Source organism: Mus caroli, unplaced genomic scaffold, assembly GCF_978045245.1.
Source record: "Mus caroli unplaced genomic scaffold, Mus_caroli_1 scaffold_13, whole genome shotgun sequence".
Classification (NCBI taxonomy): domain Eukaryota; kingdom Metazoa; phylum Chordata; class Mammalia; order Rodentia; family Muridae; genus Mus; species Mus caroli.
This window is the reverse complement of record NW_028227268.1, coordinates 2,622,239-2,638,063: the sequence shown is the minus strand read 5'-3', so window position 1 is coordinate 2,638,063 and position 15,825 is coordinate 2,622,239. Positions and strand designations below refer to the sequence as shown.

At 49.8% G+C, this 15,825-nt stretch overlaps 1 protein-coding gene across 6 annotated transcripts in view; it reads left to right on the top strand.

Annotated features, from left to right (window-relative positions):
• Nucleotides 1–1,388: 1,388 nt before the first annotated feature.
• The window catches only part of Rnf213 (ring finger protein 213), a 103,881-nt gene continuing 89,444 nt past the window's right edge, over nucleotides 1,389–15,825 (top strand). For 2 of the 6 annotated variants that reach the window (XM_029483687.2, XM_029483686.2), the window contains exons 1-3: nucleotides 1,765–2,228; nucleotides 4,346–4,458; nucleotides 13,412–13,581. In XM_029483687.2, the coding sequence (XP_029339547.1) occupies nucleotides 2,110–2,228; nucleotides 4,346–4,458; nucleotides 13,412–13,581 (402 nt within the window). In that variant the 5' untranslated portion in view covers nucleotides 1,765–2,109. Of the gene's footprint in view, nucleotides 1,546–1,764; nucleotides 2,229–3,364; nucleotides 3,510–4,345; nucleotides 4,459–13,411; nucleotides 13,582–15,825 lie in introns of those variants that run through there. The other 4 variants (XM_029483690.2, XM_021176343.3, XM_029483689.2 and 1 more) reach the window with 4 other exon arrangements.

Here is a 15,825-nt window from a genome sequence, read left to right as displayed (position 1 = left end):
GGCACCCCGGGATGTTAAGGAGGAATCTACATTCCTGAGATAAGACTCAAGGTGCCTCTCGCCTGCAGTCAGAATTCAGCCTTCGCCTACCCAGATGCCTACTTCTTTGTTCCTTGTTAATTCCCCCTCAGCCCCTCCCTATTTTCTCTCACTGTGTGCTTATAATCAGGCTCCTAGCCTTCATTAAACAGACCTTGACAGGAATCCTCCTTGGTTTCTCTGTTTTTTCCCCCGCCCATTTCTCTTGCAGGTTTGCGGTTCCCCTCGTACCCACGAATAACTGGGTCCTGCTGGTCAGGACAGGAAGGGTCGTGGAATACCAATGAGGGGCTGACAGGTCCTCCTGAAGTCCGGTCCTGGTTCCTCCCGGCCCCACGCTCCCAGAAAGAAGGCTCAGGCTCAAAATATATTTACAAATACCTTGGCCATACATATATAGCTAGGCTCTTCTCTAACTAGATAGCCATAACTTAAATTATATAGAAATGATTGTCCAGGGGCTGGTGAGATGGCTCAGCGAGTAAGGTCACTGACTGCTCTTCCAAAGATCCTGACTTCAAATCCCAGCAACCACATGGTGGCTCACAACCACCCATAATGAGATCTGACACCCTCTTCTGGTGCATCTGAAGTCAGCTACAGTGAACTTATGTATAATAATAACTAAATCTTAAAAAAGAAAGAAAGAAGGAAATGATTGTGCCACTAAATAAGAAATATTGATTAGCCGGGCAGTGGTGACTCATGCCTTTAATCCCAGCACTTGGGAGGCAGAGGCAGGTGGATTTCTGAGTTCGAGGCCAGCCTGGTCTACAGAGTGAGTTCCAGGACAGCCAGAGAAACCCTGTCTCGAAAAACCAAACCAAACCAAACCAAAAACAAACAAACAAAAAGACACAGGCAGGAGGATCAGAAGTCCAGGGCCATCCTCAGATACTGTGGCACTTTAAATAAGAATGGCTCCCATAGGCTCAAGATGTTTGAGTGCTTGGTCTCCCCACACTTGCTAATACTTAGTGAAAAAGCTTTGGGGGGCAAAGGACATGACTGAGACTCACAGATGAGAAATTGCAAGCATACAGTGGGGCCGTTCACTAGCAATGACTAGTGCTAGCGGCTTTTGGTGGACTTCGAAGTGATGGGTTGCCTATCTCTACTTTGCATGCAAGGGACCTGTAGGTGAGCACTCGACCCTCTTGCTGTTCTCCAGGTCCTTCTGTGCGTGGCTTCAGCTTGGCTAAGTCCTGGATACTGTCCAAGGTGCTGGATGTCTGGGGCTAGAGGCTTGAACCTATCAGTGGTCACCCAGTCAGGGCGGGCCGTCCTGGTTGGGGGGAGAATGGGCAACCCTGGTGCAAGAGCCAGTGAGATTCCGAAGGCCGTGGGCGCGCAGCGGCTGTAGTCGCCCTGGACAAGCGAGCTAGGCCGGCGCCACCAGGCGGGGAATTCCAGCAAGGCTGTGCGCCAAGGAGGCAGAGGGGCGGCGCCGGCCCCGTGACCCCGCATCGAGGCGCGCCAGTCCGCGCGGGCGCATGGGCACTGCAGGTGCGAGCGAGGGGCTTTGGGGTTCCAGGCGCTGGTGCTGGGCTAGAAGCGGGATGCAAATCCAGGGGCAGTGACGCGAGGCCTAGGGTGCGGGATGCGGGATGCGGGTCTCAGGGACGCGCAGGGACCGAGGTGCAAGGTCCCGCTGGGCAGGGCGCGGGTGTTTCGGGCCGAGGGTCCACGGGGCGACATGCGGGGAGCTCTGGATGCTGTTTCATTGGGTGCCGGTCCTGCTAGGGAAGAGTGGGCGGGTGGCTCATGCCCTCTATGGTCACAGTCCCTGAATGGTGCCTACGTCCTGATGCGCCGGCGCCCAGCGGCCACTTCCTTCATGTTCCAAGTTTCGGTTTCACTGTAGGCAGCGGGTCCAGCCTGGCCCTGAGTCTCCGACCCCATCAACTCTCGGGTTGCGGACAGCTCTAGGTCGGCCCTGCTCCCCAGCAACACCCAGGAAGGTCGGGGACCCCCAGCCTACTCAACCCTGTGTGCTAGCGTAAAGCGGTCCCAGGCTCCGCCCCGGAGGAATCTGCCCTCACCAACTGCAGCAGAACTTTTGCGAGCCAGATGTCTGCCCTCACCAACTGCAGCCAGAACTTTTTCGTGCCAGGCGTCTGTGCCCAGAGCACTGATCTTACCCAGGTCAAAGCCGGGAGCCTCCCATGTCCCCGGAGCTGCAGCGAGAGGTGCGCTAGCAATGGGCTAGTCCAAACCCATCTGCTTTTTTTTCTTAGTCTAGCCCGGGCGGAGGCACGGAAAGGGTCCTCTAGCTGGCGGAAAGGAGAGGCGGTGCCGCTGGCCGCTCACTTGTGCAAGGCTGCCTCTAGTCCCGGCTTCGCAGTTTCCTGAGCAGCACTAGAGAACTGACTTAGGTGGTGTTGGCTTTGGGCACACCAACCGAAAATGTAATAGGAGATAACCTGCCACCCCAGAACACACTTCTTAGGCGTGTTTCAGTTTGTTCTGTGAGACTCATGGTTTGAGAAGCAGAACTTTCTTTCTCCTCTGCGCCCCCGCCCCCGTTTTGTTGCTGTTATTGTTGTTTGTTTGTTTTTTTTGGCCTTCAAGACCCGGTTTCTTTATAGCCCCTGGCTGTTGTGGAACTCACTCTGTAGACCAGGCTGGCCTCGAACTCACAGATCTGTCCTGCTTGGCCTCCCCAGATTAAAGGCATGCACCACCACTACCCACGAAAAGCAGAGCTTTCTTAAAAAAGAAATTTACATCTCTCAAGAAAGGACAGGGCTGGGGCAGACCACACTTTTACCCGAGAAAGCACTTGTTCAATGCCACCACCTTGTCTAGCTCCCAACCTCCCAGAAGCCTGTGACCCCAGTTCTCAGTCTCTGCCCTTTCCTGTAGCTCCTGTTTGCTATAAAGCCTCCACCCCCAACTCCCATTCTTAACTATTCTTAGTTTGTGGGTTGCCCACAAAGGATACACAGTTACTCTTGTGTTTCCTGCCCCCCTGCTTGCTTGTTTTGGTTTTAAGAAGTTCTTTGGAGCCCTGCCTGGCCTTGAATTCCATATCTTCTGCCTTCACCTTTCAAGTGCTGGGGTTACCAGCATGTGATTTCGGGTTTTTGGTAGCCCTCCTCTCCCACGTCTATGTAGTTTATAGCCCAGCCAGAGAGTCTGGAAGTGCAGAGGGGAAGGCAGGACCTAAGTGGTGGAGTTACTAAAGATGTGCGTGAGAGGGAGGTGCCATGACCAGAGGGACGGATCTAGGGGTCTTTGAGGGGAGGAGGCATAGTAGAGATTGTGGATTGGCTGTGGCAAGTGGGGCCAGGAAACGTCCACAAAGTTTACCTCCACAGCCTAGTCCCAAAGTGCTCACCAGGTAACTGTGACCAAGCCAAAGGTGGCCGCCAGACACAGGCGGGGAGGAGGGGCGGGGCCAGCCGCAAGCACAGGAAGCAGAAGTGGAGTCCAGCCCAGGGGCATGGCCTTTGCCCCTGCAGAATGAGGTGAGGGTGACTGGTGTGCTTCATGTGGTCTGGATCCAGGGTTCTCAATCCTGTCCTTGGCCTAGACTACCTATGACCTTGACTCTGGTTTGGTGTCACTCACTAGACCCTGAGAAGGGTGGTAGACCCTCAGCAACGGAGTATTTCCTTTGCTAGCAGCCCTAGCCAGGTCACTTGAGCTAGGTGGCCCAATGCTTTCAAAATTGGTCTCCTGTGACTCCCCCAACCCTCACCTTCGGGTGCCTGGGGTGGGGGGACAGTGTGAAACACAGCCCCAGGGCAAGTCAGCAGTAACTGGCATGCAGGCAGGTGGCTTTTCCCACTTGTCACATCAGGGTCCCCAGCTGGCTGGGGCTCCGCAGGGGATCCTTCCCTTTAGTAGCCTTTCTTTTTTCTTTTTTCTTTTATTATTATTATTATTATTATTATTATTATTTTGGTTTTCAGAGACAGGGATTCTCTGTGTAGCCTTCGACTGCCCTGGAACTCACTGAGTTCTCAAACTCAGATCTGTGCTGCTGGGAGTAAAGGCGTGCCCAGCAGCCTCCCTCTACTTTTGAGCTTCCCTGGGCTTCGGTGGTGGGCAGGGGCTGAGGCTGGAGGGGGAGGGGGAGGGGCAGCAGGGAGTTGTAACTTCCTGCTTGGGGGAGTAGCTGGACTTGAGTTAGAGCTGTGATAAAAGAGTTCTGGTGCTGGTTTCGATTACCGGGAATCTTCTGAGTCCCCATCACTTCGTTTTCCTTGAAAATGAAACTGAACGAGATGGCAGTCACATGACATGAGGCTGAGCTTTATAGCGGGCTGCCCCGGTGTGTCTTTCTCATTCTCTCCTGCAGGGCTGCGGATAACAGCATGGAGTGTCCACAGTGCGGGCATGTCTCCTCAGAGAAGGCACCCAAGTTCTGTAGCGAGTGCGGACAGAAATTGTCTTCTGCAGCTACTGTGCAAGGTGAGGCTAGGTTGGGGAGGGGACAGCGGGACTCCGGTATGGAGTGGGTTTCCTTCCTACTCAGGCATGGGAAAGCACAGCCAGGGGCGGCCCCAGTGGGCACAAGTGGCAGAGAACTATCCTGAGTACTTGCATTTGTGTCAAAGCGAACTGTTCAGATTCCTGCTCCGGGGATTTATTTACCACTTTAAAAGAAAATTAGTTTTGGTTTCAGTTCTCAGCCAGAGCGGAGCTCTTTCCCCAGGAGTGAGCAGACTCTGGTGAGCTGGAGGAGCCAGAGGATGGGAGCTGGGGTAGATGAAACCCTAAGTAAGACGGGAGCCTTGTCCCAGCCCTGCTGGGAGGCGGTGTTCAGGGGTTTAGGGTGACCATGAGGTATTCCTTCCTGTGTTACTGAACTAGGGAGGCACAACCTGTGCCCCGTGCCAGGTCCTGCCACTTATCCTCAATAAGCTGGTTAAAAGAACCGATTGCGAGTGGAAAGCGGAGGGGCTGAAGGGATGGCCTATGCAGTGAAGAAGAGCACTGGCCGCTCTTCTGGAGCTCCCAGGTTCGATTCCCAGAACCCACAAAGTGGCTTCCAGCCTCTGGTCACTCCTGTTCCAGAGATCATTCCTGTTCGGGCACATATGTGACAGACAGAAGTGAAGGCAAGACATTCATACAACAAAAAGAGAATAAAGATATAAAATTAAAAGAAAAGCGAGTATGAAGCAGGGAAAGGAGAGTCATTCAGTGTGGCCACATTGGGAAGAGGGAGCTTGCCGAGTTACATAGAATGTGAGCCTGTGTGTTCTGGGGTTCAAGCCTTGCTGGCTCAATGTAGAGGAAGCCCTGGGTACCGATGGGGCTTCTTGGATGAGTCTTGGCTTAAAGTCTTTGCAGACAGATTGGTAGGTATATTGCTAATTATTAACAAAGTTGTGGAACTAGCTCCCATTCATCTGATGGTCTCTCCTTTATATGTTCTTTCATTTTGGGGGGGGAGGGAATGGACAGAATGCATTTGCCAGGAGGCTGGGGTGGGGGTGAAGTTTGCAGACACTTAAGGGGGTGGGGGTAAGATGTGTCTGAGAGGGAGAGCAGTGGCATTTTTACAACTTGCCATCAAGTCTTCTTATGCTTGACTCCCCCACAGGCTGACCTGTCAGGTGGAGAGTATAATGGAGGAAGGGGCGGGATCTGCTGTCTGTCCAGGTACAGCGAGCAGCTGAGGCTGACCTGACCGCTGGCCCGGTCTCACGGGGCTGTGACTATTTATCAGATTGGAAACTGAAATCAGGATGTGCACGGCGCTAGCCTAGGGTGCAGGGAGCTGGGTTCTCCCGTAGCCCTGGATGGGCAGAAAGAAGGAAAAGAGAAACTGGATGTGGGTTCTCCGTTCCCTTCCTCCTGTAGGTTCAAAGCTACGTTAGCCTAGACAGGGCCACCACAGCGAGGGAGTCTTAGCTTGGTAGTTGTTGTGTTTTACAAAAAGAAAAGGAAGGGATATGTTTGAAAGTGCAGTATGGTGTGGGTGAAGGGGGTGCCTCTGGGCCCATGCTGAGGCATCCCTTCCCCCCCCCCCCCCCCAGGGACCAGCCACACGATGGTATAGTATAGAAGGTGGGGGGAGGAGAGGAGAGCTGGAATGGGGAGAAAAAGGACAGAGAGGGAACAGGGTAAGAGAAAGAGCAAGAGGAGAAGAGAAGAGAGTGAGGAGGAGGAGGACAAGCAGCCCCTTTTACAGGGAGTCAGGCACACCTGGTTGTTGCCAGGTAACTGTGGGGCGGAGCCTAGATGAAATGCCAGCAGTAGTTCCTGGGGCTGAGGCAGCCAGGAGTCTGTGGCACTAATGCTTTCTGTCCAGAGGCTCCCAGATGCCTGGGTCTTAGTTGGGGCTATTGGTAAAGACACAGATGGGGTTCCTTTGGGGTCCCTGATGATACAGAAATGGCTTTGTGAGGGGAAGGGCTTTGAGTGCTGTGTGTCTGTGGTTTTCTGTGGGCTGGCTAGTGAGTTTTTATTTTGTTCACTTTCTCTAAGTTTTCCTGAAGGGCAAGAGGTGTGCCCATTGCTGCTGAGTGTATGTGGCATGGCAGTGTTGGGTGTCGTCCTGCTCTGGGTACCTGGCTGGGTCAGTCAGTCTCTCCGCCATTGTAGGTGTCGTAGGTGAGGTGAATTGCTCACCAAGAAGAGAACAAGGGTTGGATATCGACCTACCTGCCGGGCTTTCCGGGAGGCTTACTTCCATGGGCTGAAGGAAGGTGGCCAGCCTGGTTTGATTGTGACCTGGCTTCATTGGGGCCACCCTATATGTAGCCTCCCTCAGCCATGAAGCAGGCTGATTCAGACTTTGCTGCCAATGAGATCACCTGGGGTGTAGCCTTCCGACTTGGATGGCTATATTGTTATGTCAACTACCTACCTGCTGAGAGACCCTTTCCGGAGACTCACCCTATCCTGCCTGTGCCTACAGGCTGGTTCCAGGCACCAAGAATGGACTGGTGGGAGATGGGCCTCCCCCTTTATAAGCACAGACTCTTAGTAAACTCGGGGGGGGGGGGGGGCTTGATCAGAGAAAAATTTGTCTTGGCCTCTTTCTTTTCTCTAGTCTTGTCTCTTGCAGCCCCAGCCTGCCTTTCAGGAGTACCTGGTTCGCGTGGCCGCAGGCGGCCGCACTGTAGATAGAGTCCCCTATGAGGGAATGTGAAGTGGAAACTTCAGGGTCCTTTGGAGAGTCAGTTGTGTTGGATGGTGTTTTGCTGGGGCAAATACTTGAGGGAGTGTTTTCCTGAAGTGGACACAGGTGAAAGGCTAAGGCAGACTCATGCTTTGCTGAAGCACACACAGGAGAGAGGTTCTGCTAAGGCAAACACGTGAAAGGACATGAGATGAAGGATTCTTCACTAGCAACACACACGAATTGGTCTGCTTCCCATTGCGTTGTTGAGCTGCGTTTGTCGGGATGCCATAGAGGGAAACACACCCTAAACTTCTGGTGGTGTGATTTTGCCACTTCTAAGGAAATAGGGCTGATTGGCAGAGTGATATCAGCTGAGACAGACACACAGGCTGAGGCAAGATCCTCGGAGGAATCGTGATGTCTGGAGGGAGTGTACAAAAGGACTCGACGGACAGTGACGGAGGAAGCCGAGCCAGGCTTGTTTATAGAGCTAGCTGGGCAATGCTTGCTGCTCTCCAGTCTTCCTGATTTTCGATTCACTGAGAGAGAGGCACAGTCGAACTTTTCCTGATGTTCCTCCCTGATCTCTCCTGCTGACTTGTGCCGAGGCTGAGGCCTGGCTGTTCCTGTTAGGTTGTGCCACCACCACTGCTGCTGCTGCAACTCTACCGAACTGGACTGCTGGTCTGCCTGTGAAACAGGTGCCTATGGCTGCAGGCTGGACCCACTGCCTAGACAGTCTTCTGTGAGGCTCACTAGGCCGCCGCCGGCAGGGCTAAGTGAGGACGGATGCATCTTGTGCTTCCTTCTGACCCAGGCTGTTGTCATGATGATTTGGGGTTGTTCGTGGGGCCTATGGGTTCCTCATTCTCCCTCCCCTTTACTGGACGTTCTATGGAGAACTCAGGGCTTGGTGGGGTCTCATTATCTGCACAGCCTTCTGCTGCCAGCCTGCCCCTGGGAGCCTCTGCTGCCTGGGGTAGGGGAGGGATTTTCCATGATTCAGCTGCTTGAAAAAAAAATGACTGTAGCCTATGCAGGCGAGAACCAGCCAAATCGTGAAATTAATAAGGAATATGGGTCTGGGACAGTGTCTCCATACAGAGGACCCGAGTTCATTCTGGCTCTTTGTTATTCCAATTCCAGGGGATCCATTGCCTTCTTCTCACCTCTGGGGCACCAAGTGTGAATGTGGTGGGCATACACATATCTACACAAGTTCTTATACACTTAAAAACTAAATCTCTAAATCTAAAAAAAAAAAAAAAAAAGATGCAGAAGACAGAAAGACAGGAAGCAAATTCTCAGAGAATGTGTCCCTGAGAGGGAATGGGGTGATTTTTATAATGGAGGTCACCTGGTGCCTTAGTTAGGGTTTCATTGCTATGAAGAGACTCCGTGACCACAGCAACTCACTCTCTCTCTCTCTTTTTGTTTTGTTTTGTTTTGTTTTGTTTTTTCAAGACAGGGTTTCTCTGTGTAACCCTGGCTGTCCTAGAACTCACTCTGTAGACCAGGCTGACCTCGAACTCAGAAATCCGCCTGCCTCTACCTCCCAAGTGCTGGGATTAAAGTTGTGCGCCACCACGCCCGGCCCCACAGGAACTCTTAAAGGCAAGTATTTAACAGGGGCTGGCTTACAGTGTCAGAGCTCCAGTCCATTATCATTGTGGTGGGAAGCATGGCAGCATTCGGGTAGACTACTGTCAAAAAGCAGTTTTCTAAGAAGTGCCCCCATTGTTGAGGGAGCATTGTTGGGGAGGGAGAGGGGGTTCCCTGTGTGTCTTTGAACTGCTCATGTTTTACTTTGGAAAGCTGGCCCTTTGTTCTCATTGGTGATCACAGTCCTGGCCCTTGCCCATGCCCTTGCTCAGCAGAAGGGAGCCAGGTTCTGATTGAGGGTTCAGGTGAGGTCTCTTCGTGGCTTTTCTCTCAGGCTGCAGGCTCAATGGGGCAGCTGGGTCTACAACTAGATCTGCTGGCTTCTCAGACATAGGAGACCAGAGTCCTTCCATACGCCTTGCCTATTGGTCAGTCTTTGTCTCTTAGATTAGAGAGATGCTAGGCTAGCCAGGGGCATCTTCTTCTAGAGCCATGGAAGGGAGGAAGCTCTAAATCCCACATATTAGAAAGCAGCAGCTATGAAAACATAGGGGCTCCCTTTTTATTCTGTACTCTCTTCAGCCTTTCCCTTTGACTTGTGAGTGTACCTTCATGCTGTATGTGTGTCTTTGTATATGTCTGTGCATATGTATTCACATGTATATATGTATGTGTGTACATGTATATATTTGTGTGTATATGGGTATTTAGAGGCGTATATTTATTTTGAGGCAGGATCTCATTGGATAGCCATGGCTGGCCTGGAATAGAGATCCTCCTGCCTCTGCCTGGGATTAAAGGAGTCACCTGGCCATTTAGATGATGATGATGATGATGATGATTTTGGTTTTTCGGGACAGGGTTTCTCTGTGTAGCCCTTGCAGTCCTGGAACTCACTCTGTAGACCAGGCTGACCTCGAACTCAGAAATCTGCCTGCCTCTGCCTTCTAAATGGTGGCATTAAAGGCGTGCGCCACCACTGCTCGGCTCCTCTCTCTTTCTGAAAAAGCAACCGAGTTGGCTGTACAGCTAGAGAAACTGAGAGTAGAGGTGGACAAATTTGAAGTTCAGGAACAAGAGCAGGGAGAAAAAACAGGTTCACTCCTAGAGACAGAACCAGAGAGTCTCCCCTAGGGAGAAAGCGGGGAAGGAACCAAGTCAGAGGGCAGTCAGGTGAAAAATGGGAAAGCAGGAGGGTAGACAGATGAGACTCACAGCACAGTCCTGGGTCACAGAATCACCAAGCTTAATAGACCTTTAGGTCAGTATGCTGATACACAAGAACAGGTTCAACCAAATCATAGAACAGTGTCACTTAGTAGATTGGAGAGCTTGGGACAAAGTTGAGGAGCCATGAAAGAAGTTCACATCCTTTACAAAGATTATACAAGGCTCAGGGAAAACCTTTCTCTTTCTTTCTCTCTCTCTCTCTTTCTCTTTCTTTCTTTCTTTCTTTCTTTCTTTCTTTCTTTCTTTCTTTCTTTCTTTCACTATTTACAAAGATTAGTTTCATCTGTGAACAACGCCATATCAGACCCTGATTTAAGATGAGTACTAATTGAGACTTGGCGCTTGAAAATGGGAATACTGAATGCAAAAAGGTCATTAGGCCATTAAAGGGAAGGACAGTGCCTATGGGAGAGTGGATCAGGAGACAGCCAATATTGGTTCTGGGGTGTATGGTGCCTCGATAATTGGGCAAGCCACAGCTAAATGTTTTACATCTCAGAACACATGGTGGGTGCTTTAACTGTGGAAGAAATGGTCATTTGCAAAGATACTGTGACCAAGCCAATGAAGGTCTCAGATCTCAAAATGTCCAGGGCCTTGATTGAGGGAAATAACAGTTATCTGCAACAAAATAGTGAGCACAGCATCTTTAAGGGCAGTGGTTCCTCTAAATATAAATCAGAAGGAAGGCCTAGGCTGTTCCATCAGGTGACACAAGTAGTGTGGCAAGGATTGCCATTGAACCAATGGGTGTATGTTGTGTCCCGCTAGCGGTTCACATGTCTGGGTTCTGTTCTGGGAAGGCATTTTGGAATCTGGAAGAGAAGAGGGAGCTAGGCGGGGGCGAGAGAAATATGAAAGCAAGACAGTCATTCTGCTCAAGGTTCAATTTTAATGTCAGCAAACGCGCTTTATAAAGAAGAGGGGAGGCCCATCTCTAGGCAAGTAAAGTTCTTTTGAAGTAGACAGATCAACCTTTTAGTGGGAACTCTCGAAGATAACAGTTCGGTGCTAACTCCAGAAAATTCTTGGAAGAGAACCTGTTCGGTCTCAGGCAGGTTGGGCCTGAGGCAGGTAGTGGCACATCAAAGGAGCAGCACAGCAGGTGGCTCCGCTTAAGTGGTGGATGTCACAGCCAGCCTTGCTAAGCTGGAAGGAGGTAACAGGTGTAGGTCCGAGAGACACATCCAAGGCAATCTCTTGCCACCAGGAAACAAGATGGTGGTCTAGCTCAAGCCCCCACATCCTTTTGTCAGTTAGGAAATAAAGAGCAGGCAGAAAAACCTCAACTAGTGTTGCAGATCTAATGCATGCTACTGGCCATTGATAAACACCTTACATGATCCCCCAAATTTCAGTGTTGTAAAATAACTACTGGAGTTTATGGTCCTTTGCCCTCAGGGACAGTAGGAATGGCTTTGGGAAGGAAAAATTCAACTTCCAAGGATTCATTGTGCATCCAGGAATTATAAATGAAGATTTCAAAGGAGAAATTAAGACAATTTGCTTATGCAGGAAGGAATATGCACTTTACCACGGAAGATGGGATTGCTCAGCTTTCATGGTTTCCTATATCAGAGGCAAGGCTGCTCAAGTAGAAAGATCAGGAGAGCTTGAAGTACTGCAAAATGTGTGTTCTGGCAAACAGTTGTTAATGATCAGAGGCCAAAATTAAAGTTACAAGTGAATGACATTGAAATAAGTTTGGATACAGGAGCTGATATAATTACCATTTCCTGAAAATTTCATGAATTCAGAACCATCTCTTCAAGAGCTTCAAGCCTTTTCTAGGAACTGGAATGTTATATCGGATAAAGCAAAGTGTGCCCTGGGTTAAATATGTGGGACAAGAAGGTCAAATAGGAAAGGTAAGACCTCATGTGGCTGATGGCCATAAATATGTGGGGACAAGATTTGTTACAGCAGTGGGGGGGACTCAATTCCTAAAAAAGGGGTGAAATGGAAGATGCTTCAGGGGGAGGTATTGAAAAATGCCATCCAGAACAACCATGGACCATGCAGGTTGCTCAAAACCAGGACACAACGAGGAAATGTGTAAGAGGGGACACTGTTGAAATATACCATTGGCCCTACAAACCTGTGTTAGTGCTGCAGTGGCCCTTAACTAAGGAAAAATCACAGGTCCTTGAGCAGCAGGTACAAGAGCTGCTGGAGGCTCAACATGTAGCAGAGTCCACCAGCCCACGGAATTCCCCTGTATTTGTTATAAAAAAGAAATCAGTTTAATCCCAGCACTCGGGACGCAGAGGCAGGCGGATTTCTGAGTTCCAGGCCAGAGAAACCCTGTCTTGAAAAAAGAACAAAAACAAAAACTCAAAAAGAGAAAGCAGGAATTGGAGAATGTTGAGATTGGCGAGCCGGGAGCAGAGTGACCCAACCACAGGCCCCGGCGGCCTGGGAACCTTTACCTTCTTTGTTAACCCAGGCGTTTGTCTGTCCGTCCACCGCCTGTGATGGTAAAAGCTGCTGTGTAACTGTCCCCTTGCAAGAACAGGATAAGGAAAATTTGCCTTTACACTACCTATTTACAGAAATGGTCAGCCTGTAAAAAGGTATCAGTGGAAACTAATTTTTTGTTTGTTTGTTTTTCGAGACAGGGTTTCTCTGTGTAGTCCTGGCTGTCCTGGAACTCACTCTGTAGACCAGGCTGGCCTCGAACTCCGAAATACACCTGCCTCTGCCTCCCGAGTGCTGGGATTAAAGGCGTGCGCCACCGCTGCCAGGCTAGTGGAAACTTCTTATACAAGGAATGCTAAATATTCAACTCTATGTCAGGCTAGAAATAATTCGTTCGCAATTTCCTCAATCCTTAATTTACCATTATGTGGCTAATTCTGATGCAGACCCTTGAGAGAAAAAGTGTTTTGTGAAACAAAAAAGAATTTTGCCTTGTTGGGGTTTGCGGATTGCTTCTGAAACAGGACAGAGAGGAGATTCTATCCACTGTCTACGTCATAAAATTAGTCAGCAAAAAATCCAACCGGAGAAGGTGCCGATCAGAAGAGATCAGTTGTGAAGTGTTCCGAAGTTAATGGTAGATATTAACTGGCTACAGTTAACTATTGGATTGGAGTTAAGTAATTTGTTTCAAATGTTATAAGGAGATTCAGACTTACATGGTCCAAGACAGCGAATAAAGGACCCAGGGAAGAGTTTTAGCTTTGTTAAAAAAGAGACTAAGATTCATATGTGGAGCCCAAACTGGACTGTAGTTTGGTTGTTTTGCCTTCAACTCATTTTCTTCCTGAGCTCACTATGCAAAGGGAAGATATTAAAGACTTTCGGACTTCATTTTAAAAGGGAGAAAAGACTGCTTTAATTGCCAGGAATAGACCAGGCTGAATCGTAGTGCCTCAAAATAATTCTGGGATGACTTCATTGTGGATAATGAGTGAAGCTTGGCAAAGAGGGTGATCCTACCTTCATCTGCCCCAGGAGACCTCAAGAACAACAATGCCTTGGTGGTGCCATCAACCCCGGAGGGAAAGACTGAGCAGGGGGCAGTGCTGAGAGAGGAGGAGGTCCCACTCTCGTCCACAGACTCCGGCAAGGAACTGGAGAAACCAGAGCAGTTGGAGTCCGATGCCTCCTGGACCACCCAAATGGTGAGTGAGCCCCGCCTGCTTTGCCTGCTCTCGGGTCTCTGCTCTTGCACCTTCTGCTCTGCCTCAAGTGGTTTCCTGATGTGATCGCACTGGAGCCTGGGGCTGGTTGGATAGCTCTCAGTCAGAGAGTGGAGGAAACAGCACAGGAGTGGAGCCTAGACTCTAGGGCCCGGAGGGTGGAGAAATTGTTGTAGCCTTCTAGCAAGGGAGGAAAGAAGTTCAAGCCAATGCCCGTGTATCTGTCATCAGAAAAAGTCTTAAAATGACAAGAAAGCCTCAGGATATGACAAACACCGGATGAATTGCAGTCTGGGGAAATCCTGGCAAGGGTGTGGTGGCGGTGTCTACCTGTGACCTCAGCACTCAGGAGGCAGAGGCAGGATCAAGAGTTCAAGTCCAGTCTTGCCTACAGTAGTGAATTTGGGGCCAGCCTAGGCTACAATGAGACCACAGGCTCACAGCAGCTGGGCCTGGTGGAACTTGCTATCATTTCAGAATTTGAGAAGAGGCAGGATTTGAGTTCCAGGTCAGCCTGGGGTATATAGTCACTGAGAAAGACTGTATAGAAAAACCATGCCAAAGGTACAATTTGTATCTCAGAATCAGAGGAAGAATAATAGTACAAAACACCACAGATTTTATTTTAAAATAGCAGTCTTAAGCTGTGTGTGGTGGCGCACACCTTTCATCCCAGCTCACAGGAGACAGAGGCAGCTGGATCTCTTGAGTTTAAGGCAGGCTCCTCTGCAGAGTGAATCCCAGGTCAGACAGCCAGGGCTATAAATCAATTGATAATTTGTCTCAAACAATAAAACAAAACAAACAAAACCAAAAATCTGCCTGGTGGCTGGAGAGAGCTCCATAGTTAAGTGTACTGGTTGCTCTTCTAGAGGACCTGGGTTCGAATCTCAGCACCTACATGGTGGTTTACAACTTTCTGTAACTTCAGTTCCAGGGGATTTGACACTCTTTCCTAGCCTCCATGGGTACAAGGCATACATGTAGTGCCCATCATGTGTGCAGCCTGTCTTAGTTATGTTTTGGTAAAGGTCTAACCCAAATATGCCCCGGCAATGAAAACACAACTCAGTTAATACGAATACGTGCTATGTGCCTAGATTGGACAGATCTACCGCTACACTACCGTGTTCCACAGCTTATGAGACCCCCTAGAACTTGCAGTTTCTCCAGGCTATGTTCTTCTGCTCCTCTTTTCTTCTTCTTCCTCCTCCTCCTCCTCCTCTGCATCCTCTCCCTCTTCTCTCTCTCCCCCTTCTGCTCCACCTTCCCTTTTATCTGCCCCATCATCAGCTCTTCTGTATTTTACAAATTAAGGTGGGAAGCAGGTTTACAGGAAAACACCTGAGTGCTGACTCACTCCTTGTTGGGAACCACTCTGGGGAGAACGGAATTAACATCAAATGTAATTAGCCCCAGGGCTATCCACTACAGTTGTTAGGGTTTTATTGTTATGAAGAGACATCCTGGCCAAGGCAACTCTTATAAAACAAACCATTCAACTGGGGCAGGCTTACAGGCTCAGAGGTCCCGTTCATTATCATTGTGGTGGGAAGCATGGCAGTGCACAGGCAGACATGGTGCTGGAGGAGCCAGAGTTCCACATCTTGATCTGAAAGCAGCATACAATTCCATACTGGACAGAGCTTGAGCATAAGAGACCTCAAAGCCTGCTCCCACTGTGACACAAAAGGTCACACCTCCTAATAGTGCCACTTCTTATGGGCCAAGCATTCAAACACATGAGTCTGTTGGTCCATACTTATTCAAACCACCCCAAATGTGTGTGTAACAACACAACTTCAGGGCATGAGTCCATGTATATCAGCATGAAGTGTGCACGTTCTCAGGGGGGAGGGATTAGTGTTGCCTGTGTCTGGGTAAGAGGCATGTCTGGTAGGAGTTGCCCCTTTGGGGTAATGAGAATGGGAATCTGTTAGACAGAGGTGTGGCCAACAACACTCTGGGCGGAACTGGTCATTGTAAAATGGAGGGAGAGGGCTGGAGAAGCGCATCTGCTTAGTCCTTGCTGTTCTTGCAGAGAACCCAGCACCTACATGAGGCAGCTCACACCTGTAATTCCAGCTCCATGGGATCTGTCGCCCTCTTGTGGCCTCTGGGGTGACCCGCACTCATTACACACATAATTAAAAACAAACCTTTCAAGAAGTACTAGTACTAACAAAAATGTCTAAATATGCATGGGCTGGGTTGGAAATGTGAATG